The sequence below is a fragment of the Ahaetulla prasina genome, chromosome 2, assembly GCF_028640845.1.
Source record: "Ahaetulla prasina isolate Xishuangbanna chromosome 2, ASM2864084v1, whole genome shotgun sequence".
Lineage (NCBI taxonomy): Eukaryota > Metazoa > Chordata > Lepidosauria > Squamata > Colubridae > Ahaetulla > Ahaetulla prasina.
In genome coordinates, this window is record NC_080540.1 from 157927189 (window position 1) to 157952010 (window position 24822).

Genomic DNA, 24822 nt, shown 5'->3' on the forward strand with positions numbered 1-24822 from the left:
TCACAAACTAGTACTAGTGGCAACGTCCCATTGTACTGAATTAGAAGGCTATCGCTGGACAAAAGATTCTTAACATCTTCAAATGCCTTAGCCTCAACCCTGCCCCAAGTCCAAACAGATTTTTTCGCTAGCAGTTTATGTAGCGGTTTGGCTACCGTTGCCTTATTTTTTAAAAATACCGCATAGAAGTTTACAAGCCCCAAAAATGCTTGTAATTCTGTTTTGTTTTTTGGGGTTGGAGCCTTTCTAATGGCTCGCACTTTGCTCTCAGTTGGGTGGATGCCTTCCTTATCTATCCGGTAACCCAAGAATTCTACAGATTCAACTCCTATCTGGCATTTGTTGAGTTTAACCTTAAGCCCCGCAGACCTGAAAATGCCCAAAACCTTCCGCAATTTGACCCCTAATTCTTCCAAGTTTTCTGCTGATACCAGTACATCGTCGAAATATGGAATTACTCCCGGTAGACCTTGTAGGAGTCGTTCCATTAGGTTTTGGAATAACCCGGGGGCTACACTAACTCTGAACTGAAGTCGAGTGCATTTAAAAGCACCCCCATGTGTGACAATCGTCTGCGCTTCGGCTGTTTCGTCGTCAACTGGTAATTGTTGGTAGGCTTGAGCCAGATTGAGTTTGGCAAAAATCTGTCCCTGTCCTAACGAGTGCAACAAATGTTGCACTACGGGAACGGGGTAAGCACTCTTTTGCAATGCTTGTTAAGCGTTGCCTTATAGTCAGCGCAAATCCGGACTGATCCGTCCGGTTTGACTGGGGTCACTATTGGTGTCTCCCATTTTGCATGGTCGACGGGGACTAGTATTACCTGGCTTACTAATTTGTCTAGTTCCCTGTCAATCTTGGCTTTGAGGGCGAATGGGACCCTCCTAGCTTTTAATCTAATGGGAGCCACCTGGGGGTCCAAATTGAATGAAATGGGGGTCCCCACGTACTTGCCCAGGCAGTCTTGGAAAACGTCCTTGAATTCTCTCAACAATTCGTCCTTCAGGTTGACTCCGCTTCTGTGAACCCCGGTTACTTCCATGCCCAAGGCTCTGAACCAGTCCAGACCTAACAAACTGGGCAGGTTTCCATCTACGATGGTGATCGGCAGGGTTTTCTTGAATTGTCTATATTTCACTCTGACGGACGTGACTCCTCGAACAGGGATTCGGTTCTCCTGGTAGTCTTGCACTCTCAGCTTTTGGGGTTGCAGCTGGCGTTTTGCGACGTCTGGCAGGTCCCTTGCGATTGTGTCCCAAGACATAATCGTGATTGATGAGCTGGTATCCACCTCCATTTTACACTGCACTCCTTCGATGTATGTCTTGGTGAATATTTTCTTTTCTAGCCGTGTCGATGCGTGGCCCACTCTCACAATGGTCTGATTCAACTTCGCGCCTTTTTTGAACTGACCAATCCCTGGCCGCTTCGCGAATCCGCCGCCCTGTTGATTGGCCGGTTTGAATTTTGGGCGGGAAGGTTGAGAGGCTCGGCAGGCCTGAGCTATGTGTCCTTTCTTTTCACACTGCCGACAAATTGCGTCTTTGAACCTGCAATTCTGTCGTTGGTGTTGGCCTCCGCAACTCACGCACTTGTCCCGGTCGCCTCTCTCCAGCCTCCCGGTGTGGAAAACCTCTTCCTCTTCTTCACCGTCTGATTCGGCCTGGATTTCTTCGCTGTGGACTGCCGTTGCTTTCGCCGCGCATTTATTTCGGTTTTTGTAAGGCTCCCGCTGCTTTGGTGGACTTTTCGTGTGCCCTGGCCTCACCCAGGGCTATTCCCAGGGTTAGGTTGCTTTTCGACAGCAGCCGCCTCTGTAGTCGGATGTCCCTGACTCCACAAATGAGTTGTTCTAATAAAGAGTCCTCTAAGTCTCTATACTCACAGTGGTTTAGACATCGCTATGTATCCGCCCTTGATACTGGCTGGGTTTGAAATTACGTTGCTCCTTCAGCTCTTTTTTAGAATAGAATAGAATAGAATTTATTGGCCAAGTGTGATTGGACACACAAGGAATTTGTCTTGGTGCTTATACTCTCAGTGTACATAAAAGATGATATTAAATCCAGAAAATTTACAACTGGCTTTATCATTAAACAATATATCAATATAAATCATAAGGATTTTCCTAGTCTCACTGCCTTCAATATCCCACCTTTGTCGCCAATGTTAAGTTCGGGCAATGAAGAGGCAGGAGACAATACAAGTGACAACAGCTCTTTGGTTTATTGTGATCCCAGCAAAAGCCAACAGGCAAAAACCCCTCTTTAAATAGTATTTTGGCTGAGGCATCAGCCAATCAGCAACGTGCATTTTCCCGCCCAAATTTCCCTCCTAAAATTGAAATACATTACAGGTTTATTAGCTTTTAACATTTCTAAACTGATAAACAAGCTGGAGACTAGCTCCAGGTAAGAAAAAAATGTTAGTACAACTTGGGGTCTGGCTTATCTCTTTTGTGAACTCTCAACAACCCATTTCCTTACAATTATGCCCCTTCTGACATCAGGCCTCATTTTAATGAACGTGTGATATTATGGGAGGCAAATATATAACATGTCTGACTCAGTGGTGGGTTTCAATTTTTTTTACTACCGGTTCTGTGGGTGTGGCTTGGTGGGCGTGGCAGGGGAAGGATACTGTAAAATCTCCATTTCTTCCCCAATCCAGGGGAAGGTTACTGCAAAATCCCCATTTCCTCCTGATCAGCTGGGACTCGGGAGGCAGAGAACAGATGGGGGTGGGGCCAATCAGAATTTTTACTACCAGTTCTCCAAACTACTCAAAATTTCTGCTACTGGTTCTCCAGAACTGGTCAGAACCTGCTGAAACCCACCTCTGGTCTGACTACATGTGACCAATTTTTGTGCAAAAAAGGAGTGAAACATGGGGCTTGAGGTTCTCTCTTCCTTTTTAATAGAGAGACCCCACTTTATCAGGGTACCCTAATAAACTGCTTTTAAATGATTTTCTGACTCGGTTGCTTATTGGGAAGGTAAACTGAGGCAGAGCCTAGGGCCAGATTTGGCTTTCACTCCCCAAGACTATCTGCCTGTCCCACTAGGTCAGTTTGTGTGGATCCTTCCCTTTAACACTCTCATCTGATGAGGCCTCACTTCGTTTCTGTAGCCGTCTCAGAATAGACTCTTACCTGAACTTCAGGGGATTCCTACCATTTTACACTTCTGGAAGACCATGAAGATCTGGTTCTTTCCTCAAGCATTGAGCTAGGAAGTGGGTTGAATCAAACACTCAATAGTTTGGTTGGTTTGGTGCTTGGTTCTATTCTATTGTTTTTATTGATTGCAGGAATGACTTAGGATTGCTATGTGAGATAGGCCACCATTTTAGTTCTTTAAATAAATAACATCACTTCAGCACTGTATGCTAAGAATATCTTATAGCTGTCTCAGTAAGAAGTTGGGGACAAGAAGAAGACATAAGAGGAAAAAGAAGATATTGCCACAGCATGTTCTGACAAAGTTAGGTACAAATGGAAAAAAGTATTTTTAAAGTTTTGTGTCCACTTAAAAAAGGTTGTTTCCAGCTACTTGTCCATGTGTGTGTTCCTCTTTATTTCCTTCCTTGGAAAGGTCTTGGACTAGGAGCAGGAAGACTGAGCTTTTACTCTACTCCAACCACAAATGGTCCTTGGGTTATTTCCTCCATCTCAGTCAACCTAAGTCACAAAGTTATTTTTGTAGGAGAAATAGGTGGTTGAAGCAATATGTACTCTGCCTAGAATGCCATTGTGGGTATATTTTTATACACATAAAAAATTGCAGCAATTATCATTTACAAAAACAACCTTCCAGAATTCTTTTCTAATTGTCTATCCAATTTTAACTTCAATTGAATATTGGCCTTTAAAATTTTTGTATCTTTGTGTGTATTTGAACCCAAAATTTTCTGGCTTCCTTGCAAGTCTACTTGATATGATAAAATGACCTTTTGTGTTGCCAACATTTGCAATATAGATTTGAGGTACCTTCAGACATATTTTAGATAATTTTTCTAAAATGCCAACATTACCTCATTTTCTAAAAAGTTCTTTTAAAGTATAATCTAATATGGATTTCAATCCTTTTTAACATTTGTTCTTCTACCATTTCAAATTTCATGAAAAAGTGTATACATTTTAGCCGTTATATGTTCATTTGGCATAGTAGTTAAGATAACAGGCTAAAAATAGAGAGACTCTGAGCGCGATGTCCTCCCTTAAAACATCAAAGCCGGTTGAGTAACCTTTGGCCAATCTCTTTCTCTTCTTCCAACTAGCCTCACAGAGTTGTGCTTGTGTGTTCAGTGTGCTATTAGCCACCATAAATCTTACTCTTACCTATACATATACAGCTGCTTGAACATACAGCTGCAGGACTGGAACCCGCAGGCCAAATTTCTATCTGAAACATGTCCCCGCTAAATATAGGCCAGAAGGACTAAATGTCTTGCTGCTTCGAATGTAGTGAGGGGAAATCATTTGCTGCTGAACAAGAAAAATAGCTACTGAGTTTTACCTCAGAGTGAGAAGGCTTCCACAGCAAACTTGGAGAGGACATATCCACTTCTGTAGGCTGCCAGTCTTCCCGCCAAACTGGACACATTGACCACTCTCCCTCTGGCTCTCCTCACTGGGGGAAGCATGTGGAGTGTCATGTCAATCAGCCCAAGCAAGTTGACATCCAGCACCTTGGCAAAATCCTCCTTCAACCACTCATTGGGAGCAACTGGATAACCAGTGCCTACAAAGGCCTGTGGAGGGGATTCAGGAGGCTCTTCATAATTCTGTCTCAGAATCAAGGGTGAAATGCTCCCGGTTTGGACCGGATCTCTTGATCTGGTAATGATGTTGGCTGTTGGTTCAGAGAACCAGTAGCAATCATGGTGCAAGGCTCTGCCCACCTGCCTCGCTGTTGTTTTCATGAACTTGAGCTGAGCAGATCTGTGGTGCCTGGCAGGGCAAAAGTGGCGGCTCCTGGTTTTCCCAGCTGCTGAGTACTCACTTAAAGAAGAGCAGCTGGGGAAGCAGGCAAGGCATGGTAGCGGTGGTGGCAGGCAGGTGTCGGGGAAGCGCTGAGGGCAGCACACGCATCCAGGATGTCCATCTTTGGGCTTTCCGCTTGGGCAGCGGCGGGCACAGCCAGTCCCCATCCCCACCTGCTCGGCCTGCAGGTCCTTGTGGGAAAGAGCCCAGGCAAGTTGCATGTTCAGAGCTTCCCTGGCGGTGCCGAGAGCGTGGCCATCAACCAAGGAACGGCGCCTCCCAGAGGGAAGGAACCCAGGAAAGCTTCCCTGGTGGCACCAAGAGGGCTGCCACCAGCCGGGGAATGGCTGCTCCCAGCGGGGAGAAGACCAAGCAAGCCACGCATTCAGAGCTTCCCTGGCAGTGCTGAGAGCGCGGTCATCTTCTAGGGAACTCCTGACTCTTTACCTGAGAGGTTTGCAGGAGACTCAGACAAATTAGAACTTGTCTTGCCCAACGCGACGTATTCCTCAGCACCAGACCAATGGAATTTCCAATGATCAGATCATGAGTGTCCTTCACTGTCAGCTTCTTCACAGCATCAGCTGCCAGATGGGTGTGCCCTATAATTTAGCACAATGACCGATCATGGATAGCATCAAAACTTTATAGCAAACTTATGGACAACATTTTGGAAATTTCATCCAAGAAGACACTGCCACACGCACAATGCAGAAACTTCGAGAAGGCAACGGGAGAGTAAGACGCTAACTGAAGAATTCAAATTAGTTGTAGCAGATTTGAACTGGAATGAGCCTTTCCTGATAGCACAATTTAGATGTGGCTTGAATGGTAGAATTGTGAAATGAATTCATCAGGCAGGGAGTTCAAATCAAATCTGCAGAATCTGCATTATAATTGACTCATGTTTAGAAGAGATCTGGGATGGTTCCAACTAACACAAGCTACCACCTCCTCATCTCCCATATCCACCTCCCTTACAGATTCTAGGCTATGAGTAGGCTGAGCCTGAGGAAGGTGGGGTTAAATGAATTATCAATTTGGAATTGCTGCGCAGCCACAAAAAACTCATGTACAGTCCCTTGCAAATCCCATTGATCCTTATCTAGCACCAATTTGGCTTGTTAATAGATAGGATTGAAAAGAACATTGTATTCTGAATAAAAAACAAACAAACCTTTGCAAGAGAGAAAAATGTAAAAATGTAAGATACATTCTTAGCAATTTCCGGATTTGGGCTTGAATATTTGTTCATGGAGGCTTGAAAATAGATGAAAAGGAAACCTTCATCTACAATGTATGGAATGCTTACCTGCCAGTTATGGTTTTTAACCTTTTCTTGAAGGTTAAGGTTTATGGCTAATTATTGGCAATACATTTGAAAAAGGAAATTTAAAAATACAAGAAAACCATGTTAGTTAGCCAATGCAACAATATACTACAAAAATCATATTTCAAAGATTACAAGTCAATACGGTGTGGCCCTCAAGGGAAAGAAAAGTTTGCCATGGTCTTTCAGAGCTGTAAAATTGACCGCAGCCCAAATGCTTTGACAGATTAATTTAGCCATTGAAATGCTGTCATGCATCCATTGCCTGGCCCATACTTTTTTGCTTGCTAAATTCAAAGACTATGTCGCTACACATCACTTGGCTTCTGTACAAATGGACTTGATTTTTCAGGTGTTTCTTGGCCTTATTGATGATGGAGACACTCTGGAATATTATCGGAAAGATACCTCCCTTCCTAGAATCACATGGGCCATTTAGGGCAGGCCATCTATTCCAATACCCACTCCATCCAGAAATCCAAATAAAAGCATACTAGATACAGTGGATGACTTCCCATCTTGTTTTAAGAGCAATAAATAAACAAACAACTTTTTGCAAATCTTCCTGTTCTTTTACTTCAAAGATTGAAGACTTTTTAGTTCTTAAACAATGGGGCTGAAAATATGCATTATTCTTGGATCGGTGAAATTGTCTTACCCATTTTCACTAAAACTGAAATTAATTTGTTTGCTCATTTGGACAACTGTAATATATTTTCTGCAATGGAATCTACACTGCTTGTGCTGGCTTTGGAAGAGGAATGCTCAATATGTAATCTGTTATTGCAGTTGGCAAATAAGAGACAGGCAGGAAGAAGAATTTTGCATCCCAGCCGGCTGAGTAACGGGTACGAGGATAGCGAGCCGTCAAAGCATGCTCTATGCAATTGGTGACCAAGCGGAAGTTCTTGCTGCTTAGCTTCACGAGTGTGCAGATATATTTGTAATCTAAAAAACATGAAGCAAAAATCAGTCAATGGGTTATCTTTCTATAGTAGTTTCTATGCTATATTTTATATAGAAAAAAAATATGAGGTTTCCAATTCTCTGTTCTGGGAGAAAGGCAGAGTGGGAGACATAGTGTCAGGTACCCTTGTTGTGTGCAAACAACAAAGAGCAAACAATGGAAAGCTCTCTCTCCTCAGCCCAAACAAGTAGCTGAAAATATTTATGATGCTTCAAAAGTGGAACGGCAATGGAATGGGTAGGGACTGTCAACTCAAGGCTCGGGCCTGTCATGAATGTGAACTGAGATAATCACTTCAAGTACGATGCATCAAGCATCCTGAAATGGTATCAATACATTATTTATCATGTTATTTTATTTGTACTGTGAGAAGATGGAGAAACATGGAATTTTCTACCGAATATGGATAAATAACTGGGCTAGTTTGCACTTTGACCATCAGGGAGGAGATGAAGGGCAACCGTTCCTGACTTATTTCAAGCAGCCAAATGTCTTGTGTTGGCTTTGGTTACCTTTATGATTCCTGCTCCTGCTGCTTCTAGACAACTCATACACAGACAAATACCCTTCTAAAGTTCTCCTTTTACTCACAAGCATCCAGGTATGGTTGTCCATAAAATTCTTTGACATGTGGTGGTATTTTGTTGAAGACACCCTTTAAGTGCTGATCTGGGTTATTTAGCATATTTGTGGCAAAGCCCCCAGGCTCAATGATGCTGGTTCTGATTCCAAAAGGAGAAAGCTCTCGCCTGTATTGGAATAAAAGGATTATTTTTGCATAAGGAGAGTCAGTGAGGTGGAGGGATTAAGGCAGTGGTGGGATTCAAGTAATTTAACAACCGGTTCTCTGCCCTAATGATTTCTTCCAATGACCAGTTTGCCAAACTGCTCAGAAAGTTAACAACCAGTTCTCCCGAAGTGGTGCGAACTGGCTGAATCCCACCACTGGATTAAGGTCTTGGACTAGGAGCAGGGAGACTGAGCTCTTACTCTGCTCCAGCCACAAATGCTCCTTGGGGACTTGGGCTGCTTACTCCCTTTCAGTCAATCTAACTCAGAAAGTTATTTTCATGGAAGAAATAGGAGGTTGAAGCAATATTTAAGCTGCCTTGAGTTCCATTGTGGGTATTTCAGAGTCCTTTCATTTTTGTGCATGTAAAAACTCACAGCAGTTATTATATATAAAACAACTCTTTTCTAATTGTCTATTTCTGGTTTCAATTGAATATTGATCTTTAAAATTCTTTGTATCTTTGTGTGTATTTGAATCCAAAATTGTCTGGCTTTTCTGCAAGTCCACCAAGCATGATAAAAGGACCCTTTATGTTGCCAACATTTCCAACATAGATTTGAAGTACCTTTAGACATATTTAAGACACTTTTTCTAGAGTCATATGTCAACATTAAATCATTTTATAAAATTTTCTTTTAAATTACACACGCTGCTAGAGAGAAGTTCCCTGAAGATGGGCTCCAGCACAAGTCTGAAAGCTCGGAAGACAAAACCTCTGGTCCTGGTGACCGACCCAGATTAGATCCTGAAAGAAAAATAGCTATTAAATTTACGTTTTACCTCAAAGTGTCTGAGAAGGCTTCCACAGCAAACTTGGAGAGGCAATACCCGCCTCCGGGGGCTGCCAGTCTTCCTACCGCACTAGACAAGTTGACCACTCTACCTCTGGCTCTCCTCACCAGGGGCAGCATGTGGAGTGTCACATCAATCAGGCCAAGCAAGTTGACCTCCAGCACCTTGGCAAAGTCCTCCTTCTTCAGCCACTCATTGGGAGCAACCGGATAATTAATGGCTGCATTATTTACTAACCCCCAAAGTCCTGTGAGGGGGAAAAAAAGTGAGATTCAGGAGGATCTTCATGATTCTGTCTTGGAATAATCTTAGCTGGAACCCCAATTCCTTCAGTTCTGCTTTTTATGCCACGTATAACTCCCAAAGATAAAATTTGTTAATACCCCCAAAATATGAAAGTCAGCGAGAGGGAGGTTTGTTCCACACCTTTTTATTCAGATATTTGTCATTCTTCTCTGAAAAGGCCTGCCTTTAGACCTTTAGAAGGTGTGCATTCCATAAGGATGGCGAATCAGGTATGGTGTAGTGTTGATAGAGCTGGTATAGAAACCAGGACATTGAGTTCTAGTCCTGCCTTAGGCCCACAAGTTGTATGGGTGACCTTGGGCCAGTACTTTGTCTTAGCTCAACCAACTCACAGGGTTGTTATTAAGGCAAAAATAGGAGGAGGAAGAAGTACAGGTAGTCCTTGACTTATGATGACAATTGAGCCAAAAATCTCCGCTGCTACATGAGACATTTATTAAGTGAGTTTTGCCCCATTTTACCACCTTTCTTGCCACAGTTGTTAAGTGAATCACTGCACTTGTTAAATTAGTAACATGTGAATAAGATAGAATAAAATAAGATAACCTTTATTGTCACTTTTTCCGTGTATATACTGGCATATATTAAAATGAAATTCTGATGCCCCCAAAAATATGTATGTTATGTATGCGTGTATGTATATAGAATAGAATAGAATAGAATTTTATTGGCCAAGTGTGATTGGACACACAAGGCATTTGTCTTGGTGCATATGCTCTCAGTGTATATGTATGTGTATATGTATATGTGTATATGTGTATATGTATGTATATGTATGTATATGTATGTATATGTATGTATACCAGAGGTGGGTTTCAGCAGGTTCTGACCTGTTCTGGAGAACCGGTAGCAGAAATTTTGAGTAGTTCGAAGAACCGGTAGTAAAAATTCTGACTGGCCCTGCCCCCATCTATTCTCTGCCTCCCAAGTCCCAGCTGATCAGGAGGAAATAGGGATTTTGCAGTATTCTTCCCCTGGAGTGGGGAGGGAATGGAGATTTTACAGTATCCTTCCCCTGGACTGGGGTGGGAATGGAGATTTTACAGTATCTTTCCCCTGCCATGCCCCCCAAGCCACGCACCCCAAGCAATGCCATGCTCACCAAGCCACACCCACAGAACCGGTAATAAAAAAATTTGAACCCCATCACTGATGTATACGTATGTATGTACATACATACATAGAAGAAAGTGAACTTCCAATAATCTTTTCTGCCATTCTCACCACTTTCTGCACAGCCCTCCTGTCCAAATAAAACAGTAATACAATATGATGTAATGCTTTCAATCTTTTGTTTATCAAAAGTGGTAAGGACAGGGGAAGGAAGCTGTGCTCATATGATGCAGAAAACAACCAAGCTATCCTACTTGTTATTTGCACACCCAGAAACTTAATACTAGTAACCACCCCCACAGATGAATTCTTAATACATAGAGGTGTATGGATGTGCCTGCCTTTTCTAAAACCAACAATGATCTCTTTGTTTTTCCTACATTTAGAACAGGCCACACCCACCCCAGCTCCGCAAATGGAAAAAACATTGAGAAATGTCATGTGACGGCAACGTAACGTGGCGAGTTTGACACATGTGGTTTAGAACCAAGCTGTTCATATTACACCTGTCCACCAAACCCTCTACTTCCTCCCTGTAAGCACCTTCATTGTCATCCTGAATAAGGCCCATCACTATTCAGAATGGGACAATTAAACACAGCTGTCTGGTCATGCCCGTTCCACTGTGGGCTCCCCATCACACTGTCCCATTTATTTACACTTCCCTTTAACTACCTGCCCAGGCAAGGACCAGAGTCAAACTTCTGGGGTGTCTTCTCTCATGAGCAAGGAATGGTGCAGCAGAGAGAGAAAACATTCCCCAACCAGCAGCAATATCCTGTATTGGCCAGTGAGCGCCTGTGCAGCCACATTCTGCATGGGTGCTTGCTGGCAGGAGGGAAATTCATCAGGCAAGCCATGGTCTTATGCACTTTCAGTTTCTCTTTTAATATGTGCTGATTGGATGATCGGATGGGTGGCTATTTGCCCTGCACAGCCAATTGGCTTGGGAGAAATCGTCCTACTGCAAATTGCTCGGGGGGATGACGACACTAGTGGTGGGCAATCAGTATAAAATGCCGGTGGAGGGCCAACCAATGATAAATGCCCACAATGGGTCAGAAGGTTACAAAAGGTGATCACGTGATCATGGGACACTGAAATTATCATAAATATGAGTCCATTGCCAAGAGTCCGAATTTTGATCATGTTACCAAGGGGATGCTGTCATAAATGTGAAAAATGGTTGTAAGCCACTTTTTTCAGTGCTGTTGTAACTTCAAAGTTATTAAATCAACTGTTGTAAGTTGAGAACTACCTGTATTATTTATGTTTGTTCTTTGAGTTACTTATAAAAAAATGATAAAGGTTTCTCCTGTTCAGTCATACTTGACTCTAGGGGGCAGTGCTCACCTCCATTTCTTAGCCGAGGGTGCCAGCGTTGTCCAAAGATGCTTCCATGGTCATGAGGCCAGCCTGACTATATGCCGAGGCGCAGAAAATGCTGTTAACTTCCCACCAAAGTGGTACCTATTTATCTACTTGAATTTGCATGCTTTCCAACTGCTAGGTGGGCAGGAGCTGTGGCAAGGATGGGAGCTCTCCCCATCATGTGCCACTTGGATCTCATATCCAGGCTGTCAGCTTTTTAGCTGACAAGTCGGCATCTTTAACCACTGAGCCATCGCGCCCTCCCTAAAGTAATAAAGGCAGGATAAAAATCTAATAAATAAATAGTAAATAAAATAATTGGGGCCCTGTGAAATATGAAGGAAGGCCTTAAGCTCTCCTAGGAATTTTTTACTCTGGCAGTTTCCTTCCAAGCTGGTTTGTCAGAACAATACCTGAAATGTGTCAAGTGTTGCTTCAGGCCTAAAGAAAACAGTTAGGGATCAGCCCAAGACCCCTTGTTTGATCTCAGGGCCACAAGAATACACAGGGTAGCAATTCATGCTGAACTGAACTTGCAAATCGAAAACAGACATAATTATGGTAAATTATGGTATGATACGTTTCCATGACATTAATTTTAGTCCTATAATTTTATGTCCTGATTTTGGACAGGGTGAAAAGAAAAAACATAAAGAACTTGCTTTGGAAATCTGAATTATTGGACTTAAAGATATAGCGCAGTATACTGCAAAGTTTTTGCATAATAATGCCACTGTATACTTTTACAAAAGATTTGTGTGTGGCATAGCATAGGCATTTTTGTTTAAATATCAAAGGGAGGATGTATTGCCTTCTTAGAAGATAGGAAAAAGAGAGAAGAATAACACTTTATAACAAAGCTGTCCTACCCAAAAAATGTACAGTATTTTTGTTAATCTTATTTCAGGGGTGTCAAACTCATGGCCCCCAGGCTGGATATATCACGTGCTAGCCATCCCTACCCCCAGTTTAGCAAAAGGGGGGAAAGTCCTAATAAGTCATGTGATGACAATGTGACGACGTGAGTTTGACATCCCTGCTTTATTTGAATTAAATTATGGTATCATCATCATAATTTATGGGATTATTAAAGACTAATACTACTGTTTAAGATGCTAATAATTTATACAAATTACAAAGCAAGCAATGTCAGCCCTTCATGCCAATCGTTTAGTTATAGTCAGGATCAGAATTATTTCTTTTAATGTTAATGGTCGGGTAAGTATCATGCATTTCTGTAAAAGAGAGAAATTGCATTTTGGTTGCAGGAAAATCACAAAACCCTGTCACCTTAAAGCAAGCCCCTAGTTGAAGGAAGCATGTTTTGCATTTGGCAGGATAAAAAATTAGAGTTTGGCCGGCTCCAGTGACGTCACCGCTCCTGCCGGGTGCTCTAACAGGGCACTCCGCGTTAGAAGATTGTAAAAGTCAGTGAAACAGTGAAACAGTATAAATCACTGTTCACTGACCTTAGCATACCCTTTGGGCATAAGAGGGTTATGCAGAGTTGTGGAAAAGTGGTAGATCTAGACAGGGGGTTTGCTCTTAAGAGCGAATTTTCCTGGATTTATGATCCCACCGAATTCCACTATCTCCAACTTCAAATGCGCTCCTGTTTTTTTTCAGGAAAAAGGAGTAGGAGAGTCACTTCTGCTCAAAAGGACTTATTAAATTGATTGATTTTATAAGCAGACAGGAATTTCACAAGCGTTCGATCTTTGATGTAGAATCAGCACGGCAAGTATACCGACTCCCTTTTTGAAACCTGAAACCTTTCTTTGTCTCTGACTTTTAAAATGGCGTCTGAAAGTGAAAGTAAATTTTTTTAGTACAACAAAGTAGCGTTATTTGTGGATTGTTACAAACGGAGTTCTCTTATACTGAATGGAGTAAAGGAAAGTTGTTAAGTTTAAATTCCTGATTCTTTTGAAGACAGAATGGCAGCTAAACCTTTAAAGCCTTCTGGAAGAAGGGGATCTGAACCAAGTCTTGAGGATATATTGAAAGTACAATTAAAACTTTCTGAAGATAGGCAAAAAGAGATGATGGAGAATTTTAATGCAAAAATAAGAGAAGATATTCTCATGGCAGTTCAAGGACTGAGTAAAAAAATTGAGGGATTGGAAGAGGAAATGCAACAGATCTCTCAGTCAAATAAGCATTTAGAAGATAAAATGCAAGGTGTTCAGAAAAAAGTGGATCAAAATGAAGATCAGGTTGTGATATTACAATATAAACTTATGGAAGGAGCTCTTAGAATTTGTGGTATGCAAGAACAGCGAGGAGAAGACTTAAGAAAAATTATATCAGAAGCATTGGCTGAATTTATTGAAGTGGAACCCCAAGAGGTAGCTTACCAAATTGATAAAATATATAGAGTTAACTCCTGGATCGCAAGACAGAGAAAGCTTCCTCGGGACATTGTGGTTTATTTTGTGAAAAGGACTATGAGAAATCAGATTCTGCAAGTTTCATATCAGACAACTTTAAAAATTGGAGAACAGGAGCTGAAGGTGTTGAAAGAGATTCCTTCCAAGATGTTAAGAGATAGGAAGGAATTTGTTTTTTTTACACAAGAACTTAAAAAACATCAGATTCAATTCAGATGGGAGGTGCCAGTTGGACTGACAGTATTTTATCAAGGAAGGAGATATAGAATTGACACTGTTTTAAAGGCAAAGGATTTTCTTTCTACAGTTTTGAAAGTTGAAACAGAAGTGATAGAAAAACTTCAAGAGATTCAAGAAGGCGTGGTGATCCAAGAGCCTTTATTGCTGCCAGCATTAGAGGAACCACAAGAGCAAAGGGTGACAAGAGGAGCTCTTAAGCGTAAAGAAGAGCAACATAAAAGTCAGGACCCCAGTATGGAAGCTGTGGGAGGAGCCAGACGGAAGATACCGGAGGAGGATCTTCCGTTGTTTGCTTCAAAGCTTCAGGAGGCCAGTAATGGCAAATAGAATTTTGTCATGGAATGTTAATGGCTTGAATTCAGCTCAGAAAAGAAGGAAAATATTTCACTACTTGAAACAATTTAAAAATGATGTGATTTGCCTGCAAGAGACACATATAAAATTATCAGACCAAAAATATTTAATTAACTCAAAATTAGGTAAACATTTTGTTGCATCAGCTTTGGAAAAGAAGCATGGAATTGTTGTATATATCAGGAAGGATATACCAGCTAAGTTAATTGAGGCAGATACTCAAGGAAGATTTATTGCTATTGAACTGGTGATAGATGCAAAAAAGACTTTGCTGATAGGTATTTATGCACCTAATCAGCAACAAGAAAAGTTTTATAAAATGTTACATGAGAGGTTGATCCTCTGGGATTATAGTTCGTTTATTTTATTAGGAGACTGGAATGGAGTAATTGATACAAGAAGTGATAAGAGAACCTCTTCCAAGAAGATACCTATACATGCAAAACTACCAAAATCCTTTTTTGAAATGATGGAAGACTTTGAGTTTAGAGATATATGGAGGTTACGGAATCCAGATGAGAGAGATTTTACTTTTTTCCCCGATAGGCATCAATCTTTCTCACGTATTGATTTTATTTTAATTTCTAATGACTTGCTTTCTAGGGTGAAGAAAATGAAGATATTTCCGAGGTGTTTAACTGACCATAGCCCAGTATGGATGGAATTATTACAAGGGAAAAAAGGTGGTAGAACATGGAGGTTGAATGAAAATCTGTTTAGATATGAGGATAATGTAAATCATTGTAAGAAACAGTTGAAAGAATTTTTTGATTTTAATATGCACAAAGGGACACCTATAGGAACTGTGTGGGAGGCGAGTAAAGCTTTTATTAAGGATATTGATATACTTGGACAACAGGCAAAGGAATAATAAACAAAGGCAGCGTAGGTACTTGGAAGAAGAAATTCAAGGAAGCAACAGTTATTAATTCAAAACCCACAAGATCACAAACTTAAAGAGGCTATAAAAATATTACAGAGTCAATTTAATATGTTAATGGCAGACCAGGTGGCAACGAATATACAATATGCTAAACATAATACCTTTTGTAATGCAAATAAACCTGGGAGATGGTTGGCATATAACTTAAGGAAAAAACAGAAAGCACGTGTCATACAAAAAATAGAATATAAAGGTAAAGCGATATATCAACAGGATAAAATTAAAAAGGCATTCTCAGAATTTTACACTGCTCTATATGCAACAGACAAAATATTGAATAGGGACATTTATGATTATTTGAAAGATTATAAGGTTAATACTCTAACATTAGAACAGAGGGAGGAGTTGAATCGGCCGATAGCTACTGGAGAAATAGTGGAGGCAATTAAACAATTAAAAATGGGGAAAACCCCTGGTACAGATGGTTTTACAGTAAGTTATTATAAAAAATTACAGGATGAAATATTAGGCCCACTTAAAGAATTATTTAATCAGATACAACTAGGAATACCCCCGTCATGGAAAACATATTTTATTTCACTAATACCAAAAGAGGAGCAAGATTGCTCTAAACCCGGTAACTACAGGCCGATTTCACTTTTAAATAATGATTATAAGATTTTTGTTAAAATAATAGCAAATAGATTAATGTTAGTTTTACAACAAAGAATTCATACTGATCAATCTGGTTTTATAAAAGGGAGGCAGATGAGGAATAATGTTAGACAGATTATTAATATATTGGAATATTTGGAAAAGAAGAATACTTCAGCAGCACTTATTTTTTTGGATGCAGAGAAAGCCTTTGATCGATTGCATTGGGATTTTTTATTTAAATTAATAGAGAAAATGCAATTTGGAGATTGTTTTGTTAGAATAATTAAAGCGATTTATGGAGAGCAAACAGCTCAGATTATAATAAATGGTAGTTTGACAGAAGTTATTAAGATTGCGAAAGGAACGAGACAGGGATGTCCCTTATCACCATTATTGTTTTGTTTTGACTCTGGAACCATTATTAGATAAAATACGAGAATTAATGAAAATAGAGGAATTAAGATTAGACAATATGAGTACAAAGTTAGAGCTTTTGCAGATGATGTAGTGGTTACCTTAACAAATCCTATAAATTCAAGTAGATTTTGTTGGAAGTAATTGATAAATATGGAAAGGTATCAGGATTTAAAATAAATCAGAATAAAACAAAAGTGATAATTAAAAAGGCATTCTCAGAATTTTATACTGCTATATGCAAAAGACTTTGCTGATAGGTATTTATGCACCTAATCAGCAACAAGAAAAGTTTTATAAAAGGGAGGCAGATGAGGAATAATGTTAGACAGATTATTAATATATTGGAATATTTGGAAAAGAAGCATGGAATTGTTGTATATATCAGGAAGGCTATACCAGCTAAGTTAATTGAGGCAGATATTCAAGGAAGATTTATTGCTATTGAACTGGTGATAGATGCAAAAAAGACTTTGCTGATAGGTATTTATGCACCTAATCAGCAACAAGAAAAGTTTTATAAAATGTTACACGAGAGGTTGATCCTCTGGGATTATAGTTCGTTTATTTTATTAGGAGACTGGAATGGAGTAATTGATACAAGAAGTGATAAGAGAACCTCTTCCAAGAAGATACCTATACATGCAAAACTACCAAAATCCTTTTTTGAAATGATGGAAGACTTTGAGTTTAGAGATATATGGAGGTTACGGAATCCAGATGAGAGAGGTTTTACTTTTTTTTCCGATAGGCATCAATCTTTTTCACGTATTGATTTTATTTTAATTTCTAATGACTTGCTTTCTAGGGTGAAGAAAATGAAGATATTTCCGAGGTGTTTAACTGACCATAGCCCAGTATGGATGGAATTATTACAAGGGAAAAAAGGTGGTAGAACATGGAGGTTGAATGAAAATCTGTTTAGATATGAGGATAATGTAAATCATTGTAAGAAACAGTTGAAAGAATTTTTTGATTTTAATATGCACAAAGGGACACCTATAGGAACTGTGTGGGAGGCGAGTAAAGCTTTTATTAGAGGGATATTGATATACTTGGACAACAGGCAAAGGAATAATAAACAAAGGCAGCGTAGGTACTTGGAAGAAGAAATTCAAAGGAAGCAACAGTTATTAATTCAAAACCCACAAGATCACAAACTTAAAGAGGCTATAAACATATTACAGAGTCAATTTAATATGTTAATGGCAGACCAGGTGGCAACAAATATACAATATGCTAAACATAATACCTTTTGTAATGCAAATAAACCTGGGAGATGGTTGGCATATAACTTAAGGAAAAAACAGAAAGCACGTGTCATACAAAAAATAGAATATAAAGGCAAAGAGATATATCAACAGGATAAAATTAAAAAGGCATTCTCAGAATTTTATACTGCACTATATGCAAAAGACAAAATATTGAATAGGGACATTTATGATTATTTGAAAGATTATAAGGTTAATATTCTAACATTAGAACAGAGGGAGGAGCTGAATCGGCCGATAGCTACTGGAGAAATAGTGGAGGCAATTAAACAATTAAAATGGGGAAAACCCCTGGTACAGATGGTCTTACAGCAAGTTATTATAAAAAAATACAGGATGAAATATTAGGCCCACTTAAAGAATTATTTAATCAGATACAACTAGGAGTGGGAATACCCCCATCATGGAAAACATCTTTTATTTCACTGATACCAAAAGAGGAGCAAGATTGCTCTAAACCCGGTAACTACAGGCCGATTTCACTTTTAAATAATGATTATAAGATTTTGTAAAATAATAGCAAATAGATTAATGTTAGTTTTACAACAAAGAATTCATACTGATCAATCTGGTTTTATAAAAGGGAGGCAGATGAGGAATAATGTTAGACAGATTATTAATATATTGGAATATTTGGAAAGAAGAATACTTCAGCAGCACTTATTTTTGGATGCAGAGAAAGCTTTTGATCAATTGCATTGGGATTTTTTATTTAAATTAATAGAGAAAATGCAATTTGGAGATTGTTTTGTTAGAATAATTAAAGCGATTTATGGAGAGCAAACAGCTCAGATTATAATAAATGGTAGTTTGACAGAAGTTATTAAGATTGCGAAAGGAACGAGACAGGGATGTCCCTTATCACCACTATTGTTTGTTTTGACTCTGGAACCATTATTAGATAAAATACGAGAATTAACGAAAATAGAGGAATTAAGATTAGACAATATGAGTACAAAGTTAGAGCTTTTGCAGATGATGTAGTGGTTACCTTAACAAATCCTATAAATTCAAGTAGATTTTTGTTGGAAGTAATTGATAAATATGGAAAGGTATCAGGATTTAAAATAAATCAGAATAAAACAAAAGTGATAATTAAAAATATGTCTATACAACAGAAACAAAAACTAGAGGAAATGACAGGATTTGAGGTGGTAAAAAAGGTTAAATACTTAGGGGTTTATATTAGCTCATCGAACAAGAAACTTTATAAGAATAATTATGACTTGCTATGGCAAAAAGTTCAGAATGATATGAGTGCAGTTATCGCTATTGGGAAGGATTGCGGCTATTAAAATGAATGTGTTACCTAGATTTTTGTTTCTGTTCCAGATGATACCAATAATTAAAAAGGATAAAAATTTGGAAGATTGGCAGATTGGGATTAATAAATTTATATGGCAGGGTAAAAAGGCGAGGTTAAAATGAAAATAATACAGGACTCACGGGAAAGAGGTGGCTTAAAAATGCCTAACTTTAAACTATATTATGAAGCAGTAGCCCTTTCAGTAATAAGTGACTGGTTTAATTTAACGGAGGAAAGAATTTTGAATATAGAAGGTTATGACTTGTTATATGGATGGCATGCTATTTATTTTATGAAAAAAAAGTGGATAGGGCTTTTAAGAATCATGTGTTGAGAAGTGCTCTTTATGGTCTGGAAAAAATATTCTTATAAATTAGATTACAAGATTCCTATATGGGCGAGCCCTAGACATGCAATAGAGAATATAAATATAGAACAGAAACAGGAAATGATTACTTATAAAGAACTTTTGTATGCTGAAGGAGGTAGATTGCAATTAAAATCATTACAGGTATTAAATGAAGAAGGGAGGAATTATACTTGGTTTCAATATGGGCAAATAAGTGCTAGATGGAAAGAAGATCAAAAAATTGGTATAATGCAAAGGGAGGAAAATTTAATAAAGCAAATTAGAAATCAGACCCAGGAGCATATAAAGAGATTGTATAATGTGTTGCTTGAAATAGATTCGGAAAAGGATTTGGTAAAGGACTGTATGATAAAATGGGCACAGAATATTCAGGAACCAATAATGTTGGAATACATGGGAGAAAATCTGGGTTAGAAATGTTAAGTTTACACAAGCACAGAATTTAAAGGGAAAATTTTTATAAGATGTTTTATAGATGGCACTTAGATCCCAAAAAATTATCACGTATGTATCCTAATATCCAAGCGAAATGTTGGAGGTGTGATTGTGATGACGCTACATATTTTCATATTTGGTGGACTTGCAAGAAAATTAAGGTCTTTTGGATAAGAATTTGGTGGATTATTCAAAATGTACTGAAGAAGAAGATAAAGTTCCTGCCACAATTTTTCCTTTTGGGAATTATAACGGATTGTACAGGGATTGAGACTAAACTGATTCTGAATTTAATAACAGCAGCAAGACTGTTGATTGGACAATACTGGAAGAGATACCTACAATAGAAGAATGGATACTGAAAGTCATTAATTTGGCTGAGATGGCTAAAATCTCAGCTTTTTAAAAAGACAATACGCAGGAAAGATATTTAATTGAATGGAAAAATGGATTGATTATCTACAAAACAGATATCAGATTAAGAAATATCAGATTGCCTTTGAATAATTAGAAAGTTATTTTATGTAATGGGAGGGGTTGGGAGATGAAAAGCTTTGGATGAGGTTAATTGGATTGGAAGGAAAATTTTATTCTATGTTTGGTTTATGTATAACAATACCTTGTGATTGACCCGGGAAGCCGGGGAAGGGAGGGGAAGGGGGTTTTCTGGGAGGGAGGGGGGGAAAAGGGGGGGAAAATGCCTTTGTTTTTTTAAAACTTTTTCAATAAAAAAAAAAATTAGAGTTTGTCATTGTTATTTCACAATTTTTCTCCTCCTGGTAGAATATGGCATAGTCGATCCTGCTTGGCAATACTTATTCATTGAATAGAATAGAATAGAATAGAATAGAATAGAATTTTTATTGGCCAAGTGTGATTGGACACACAAGGAATTTGTCTTGGTGCATATGCTCTCAGTTGGAAAGCATATTAAGGAGGAACAATTAGATTACAAATTGATGAGCCAGGGCTTGGCCATTTTGTACTTTTCAGCTATTTTAAGGGATGAACTTGTTCAGTCCACTGAGAAAAGTTTGCACAGTAACAGTGTTTAGTGCAATTTAGTGTTTGCAATTGTTATTTCACAATTTTTCTCCTCCTGGTAGAATATGGCATAGTCGATCCTGCTTGGCAATACTTATTCATTGGAAAACATATTAAGGAGGAACAATTAGATTACAAATTAATGAGCCAGGGCTTGGCCATTTTTTAGCTATTTTAATGGATGAACTTGTCCAGCCCATTGAGAAAAGTTTGCACAGTAACAGTCATCGAAGTCATTTCGTCAAGCACCTTGTAAACCATCTATCCAGCAACAGAGCTTCTCTGGCATCTGAAGTAAAGTAACACTGCCTTGACTGGCTGACTGATTTGAGTGATCTAAGGTTGTTTCTTGCTGCCTGTGTGAGAAATGCTTGTTTTATTGATAAAAAAATGCTTTTTGGGGAGATATCTGGTTTTTGTGCCAATTTCTAAGACTATGTGAAGTTTGCTTGGTATTTAGGACCTTGCCTATAAACTTTTGTTTGTGGTTGCTTGTTTTACAAATAATTTCCAAGTGATCTTATTCTGCAAAATGAAATTGATTTAATCTCCACCCTTGGTGTGTGATTAATTGGGCTAGCCTATCAGGCACTGAACCCAGGTTTTGGGGACAATAAAATGGAGGAGAATTTCAGTTCCTGATGAAGACCTTAATAAATGTGAAAAGTGATAATAATAGGAAATGGGAACAAGAAGTGCAAAGTGCAAGATTAAATAAGGTTAACTGAAAGACAGCTTTGCTAAAAGTCAAGTGTAAAAACTAAAGTTGCAACAAAATATACACATGTTTAATTATTAAGACTAAGTAACTTGACTATTGAAATTGGTTACACAGGAACAAAACTTTATTAAAGGCAGAAATAAGACATGTTATAGAGCCAATTCATTGCCCATCTAAATTTTTTTGCTATGGCCTTAAATACAAGAACGCCAATTTAATATGTTTTAATTAAAAATGAGTAAAATATATTTAAGAATTATATTAAAAACAGAGAGCCTTTGATAATTTGCTAAGCATATATTGATTTTACTCTGAAACCTACTCAGCACTGATAATAACATATATGTAATTTGTAAAAGTTAAGTAGCAATGTCAAATATTTAGGAACTGTTCTCAAGAAAGGGTTAAATGAATTATGAAAGAAAAATAATATCCCCCCAAGATCAGCTTTGGGTTTTTTTTATTACATATCTATTTTCACAAAGGTAAGAATAAAATATATGTTAAGGATTATATTAAAAACAGAGAGTCTGTGATAATTCGCTGACAGTATACTGGTTTTATTCTGAAACTTATGCAACACTGACAGTAATGTATTTGTAAAACTTAACTGGTGATGTCAAATATTTAGGAACTGTTCTCAACAAAGGCTTAAATGAATTATGGAAGAAAAATTATATTCCCGCCCAACATCAGCTCTGAATTTTTTTAAATTACATATCCATTTTCCCAAAACTTCTGAGTTTCTTTAGGTAGCAAATATCTTATGTTTAGGCACTTTATGACGGTATGTCCAAGGCATTGTGGTGATTTAGGTCCTTCTTGAGGTGTACCTGGTTTTGAAGCACCAGGGTCTTTAGGGATGATTGTTATTACTATGGACATGCCAATCACAACTGCCCCATTCTGGAAAACTTCTTTAGCACGGTTGCTGTCTATTGCCTTCCTGAGCTACTTCCAGCTACTGTCAGGCATGAGTTGAGAATTGGTCTCTGTCTTCACTGCCACCATCTCTATTCACTGCCACCACCTCTATTCCCCTGGCTGGATTAGTTGAAGACAGAATTTTCTCATTATCAATCCCCTATATTTTATCCTATATTAATCAGCATACCGCTTAGCTGATTTTGAATGTGAGTTTAATGAATTCTGTTGTATATGGATTCTGTACATCTTATATTAAGTCCTAAGCTCTTAAGTAGCACATTCTATATCCAATAAATATCTGAAAAGCGTTAGAAAGAATTTGCATCCCTCAAGAGACTTTTTTTGTCTCTTTGTGCTGAACCCACACAGATGCAAGGATATTTCCTTCATGAGAGAGTTCATATTTCTTTGTCTCTTCATATTGCCCAAATGATTAGGGGGGGAAAAACCCTGTATGTATAATCCAATTTAAGAAACAAACTAAACCAGTACACAATTATTGCATACAATCAGTTTGGTTTAAATATGCATTTGACTAATTAATGAAATCAATAATATATAATGAGAAAATGTATTATGTCTCCTAGAGAGGGAAAACCCGATGGCTTGAAACAAGCCCATTTTTTCCACACTTCCTGCAAAAAATATCACATTGGATAATAAACAGAGTCCATCACCTTTGTTCCCCACGCAGGTTTTCACCCACTCAGTTGTTGCTGCAACATTCTCAGTATTGGTGACGTCCAGTAGAGTGGTTTTTAACCGGTCCGATGTGACCTTTTCCAGCTGTTCTGCCCCTTCTGGAGTGAGACAAGCGGCCAACACCCACAGACCCCGAGCATCCAGCTGCCTGGCCAGCTGTTTCCCAAAGCCAGAATCACAGCCAGTGATGAAGATGTATTTCTCTGTCAGGTTCTCCACTATTTGTCTTTCCAGGTACCATCGGCAAAGGAGCCAAAGGCCCACCAGGGCAGCCAGAAAGAGCCACATAGCTGAAACCTGCTTGGAAGAATGAGAGAGAATGGAGAAACCAGATGTCCTTAAATCCAGGTATGGGTGAACTAAAGTAACCTATCCTGTTCCAGTGTAGAACATGTGATAATATTTCATCAGATCAGATTTATCTCAAGAACATTTAGAACATTGTGATTATCTTCATTGCCCAATTTTTTTAGCCACTAGCACGTTAATGAAATCAATGAAGAACTACATGATTAACACTGTGTTTGATCAGATGAGATGGGGATTCTAGAAAATAATGAAGAAGAGAAAAAGAGAATAGTACAAGATTATTATTTGAACCTTTACAAACAAAAGAAAACAGCAAAGGATAAAATTGACAACTACCTATTGGAAGAAGGGCTTATGCCACTAGAAGAAGAAAAAAGGATAATGTTAAATAAAGAAATAACACTAGAAGAATTGAGGGGGGCAATCCTAAGATTTAAAAACATTAAGACACCAGGACCGGATGGTCTCCCAGGGGAGGTCTATAAAAACCTGAATGAGATTATAGAACCAGTCCTATTAGAAATATGTAATGAAGCTCTGCAAGAAGCAAAACTACCAGAATCGTGGAGGGAGGTATTACATCGGAGGCTAGTGGGTACAAATGAGTCCACACAGAGGTTGTAACGAACACAACCTTTATTTAACTCAACTGTGGATAACAATGAGATAACGTGTATAACAGCGACACCAAAACCCTCCGGTGACAGCCCTTATATACTAGCTGCCTCAGAAGCTTAACCAATGACAGGACTTCCAAACTCCTGCTTTTTCCTCCAGGTGCGTCTAAGCCAATCAGGGACCGCCTGGCTGTTGTCAAGGCTCAAGCGCATCGTAACCCCGAGGACTTTGTCAGACATAACACCCTTCCTCTCCTGGATTGCGCATACAAAATCGGCCAAATACGCTGGCCGACGTCAACTCCGCCCAGACCTTCTTAGTACAGGGGTGGATGCCGAAGGAGCAGGAGTGGGCAAGGCTGTGGCCGGACTCACTGAAGAAGACATCTCCACCCTCAGAATTGGACTGGGCGAGGCTTTATCTGGCCTTGCCGAAGATGACTACTCCACCCCCGGGGAAGGACTAGACAGCGCTGGAACTCCCGGAACCCCAGGTAAGTGTGCCGATGAGATTGATCCACGGTTT

At 39.0% G+C, this 24822-nt stretch overlaps 3 protein-coding genes across 3 annotated transcripts; all 3 read right to left on the reverse strand.

The window, feature by feature from the left end:
- Positions 1 to 679: 679 nt before the first annotated feature.
- Positions 680 to 1650, reverse strand: LOC131191445 (uncharacterized protein K02A2.6-like). The gene has a single exon (XM_058169587.1). It carries the CDS (start codon positions 1295 to 1297, stop codon positions 680 to 682), a length of 618 nt encoding a protein of 205 aa, XP_058025570.1. The 5' UTR covers positions 1298 to 1650.
- Positions 1651 to 2203: 553 nt separating this feature from the next.
- Positions 2204 to 5418, reverse strand: LOC131191811 (uncharacterized). The gene has a single exon (XM_058170300.1). It carries the CDS (start codon positions 5203 to 5205, stop codon positions 4519 to 4521), a length of 687 nt encoding a protein of 228 aa, XP_058026283.1. The 5' UTR covers positions 5206 to 5418; the 3' UTR covers positions 2204 to 4518.
- Positions 2204 to 23694, reverse strand: LOC131191810 (retinol dehydrogenase 7-like). The gene is made up of 4 exons (XM_058170298.1): positions 23346 to 23694; positions 8855 to 9113; positions 7873 to 8030; positions 2204 to 7262 (listed from the first exon to the last, which is right to left on the reverse strand). Exons 1-4 carry the CDS (start codon positions 23656 to 23658, stop codon positions 7045 to 7047), a joined length of 948 nt encoding a protein of 315 aa, XP_058026281.1. The 5' UTR covers positions 23659 to 23694; the 3' UTR covers positions 2204 to 7044.
- Positions 23695 to 24822: the final 1128 nt, after the last annotated feature.

Bases quoted from the DNA above. Each gene is read 5' to 3' on its own strand.
- LOC131191445 (XM_058169587.1), bottom strand. From the start codon at position 1,297: ATGGAGGTGGATACCAGCTCATCAATCACGATTATGTCTTGGGACACA.
- LOC131191811 (XM_058170300.1), bottom strand. From the start codon at position 5,205: ATGCAACTTGCCTGGGCTCTTTCCCACAAGGACCTGCAGGCCGAGCAG.
- LOC131191810 (XM_058170298.1), bottom strand. From the start codon at position 23,658: ATGTGGCTCTTTCTGGCTGCCCTGGTGGGCCTTTGGCTCCTTTGCCGA. The intron at 9,114-23,345 runs GTGATGGACTCT...TCCCCCTCACAG, and splicing joins AACCTGCGTGGGGAACAAAG to GACTTTGGGGGTTAGTAAAT. The intron at 8,031-8,854 runs GTAAAACGTAAA...ATTCCAATACAG, and splicing joins GCCTTCTCAGACACTTTGAG to GCGAGAGCTTTCTCCTTTTG.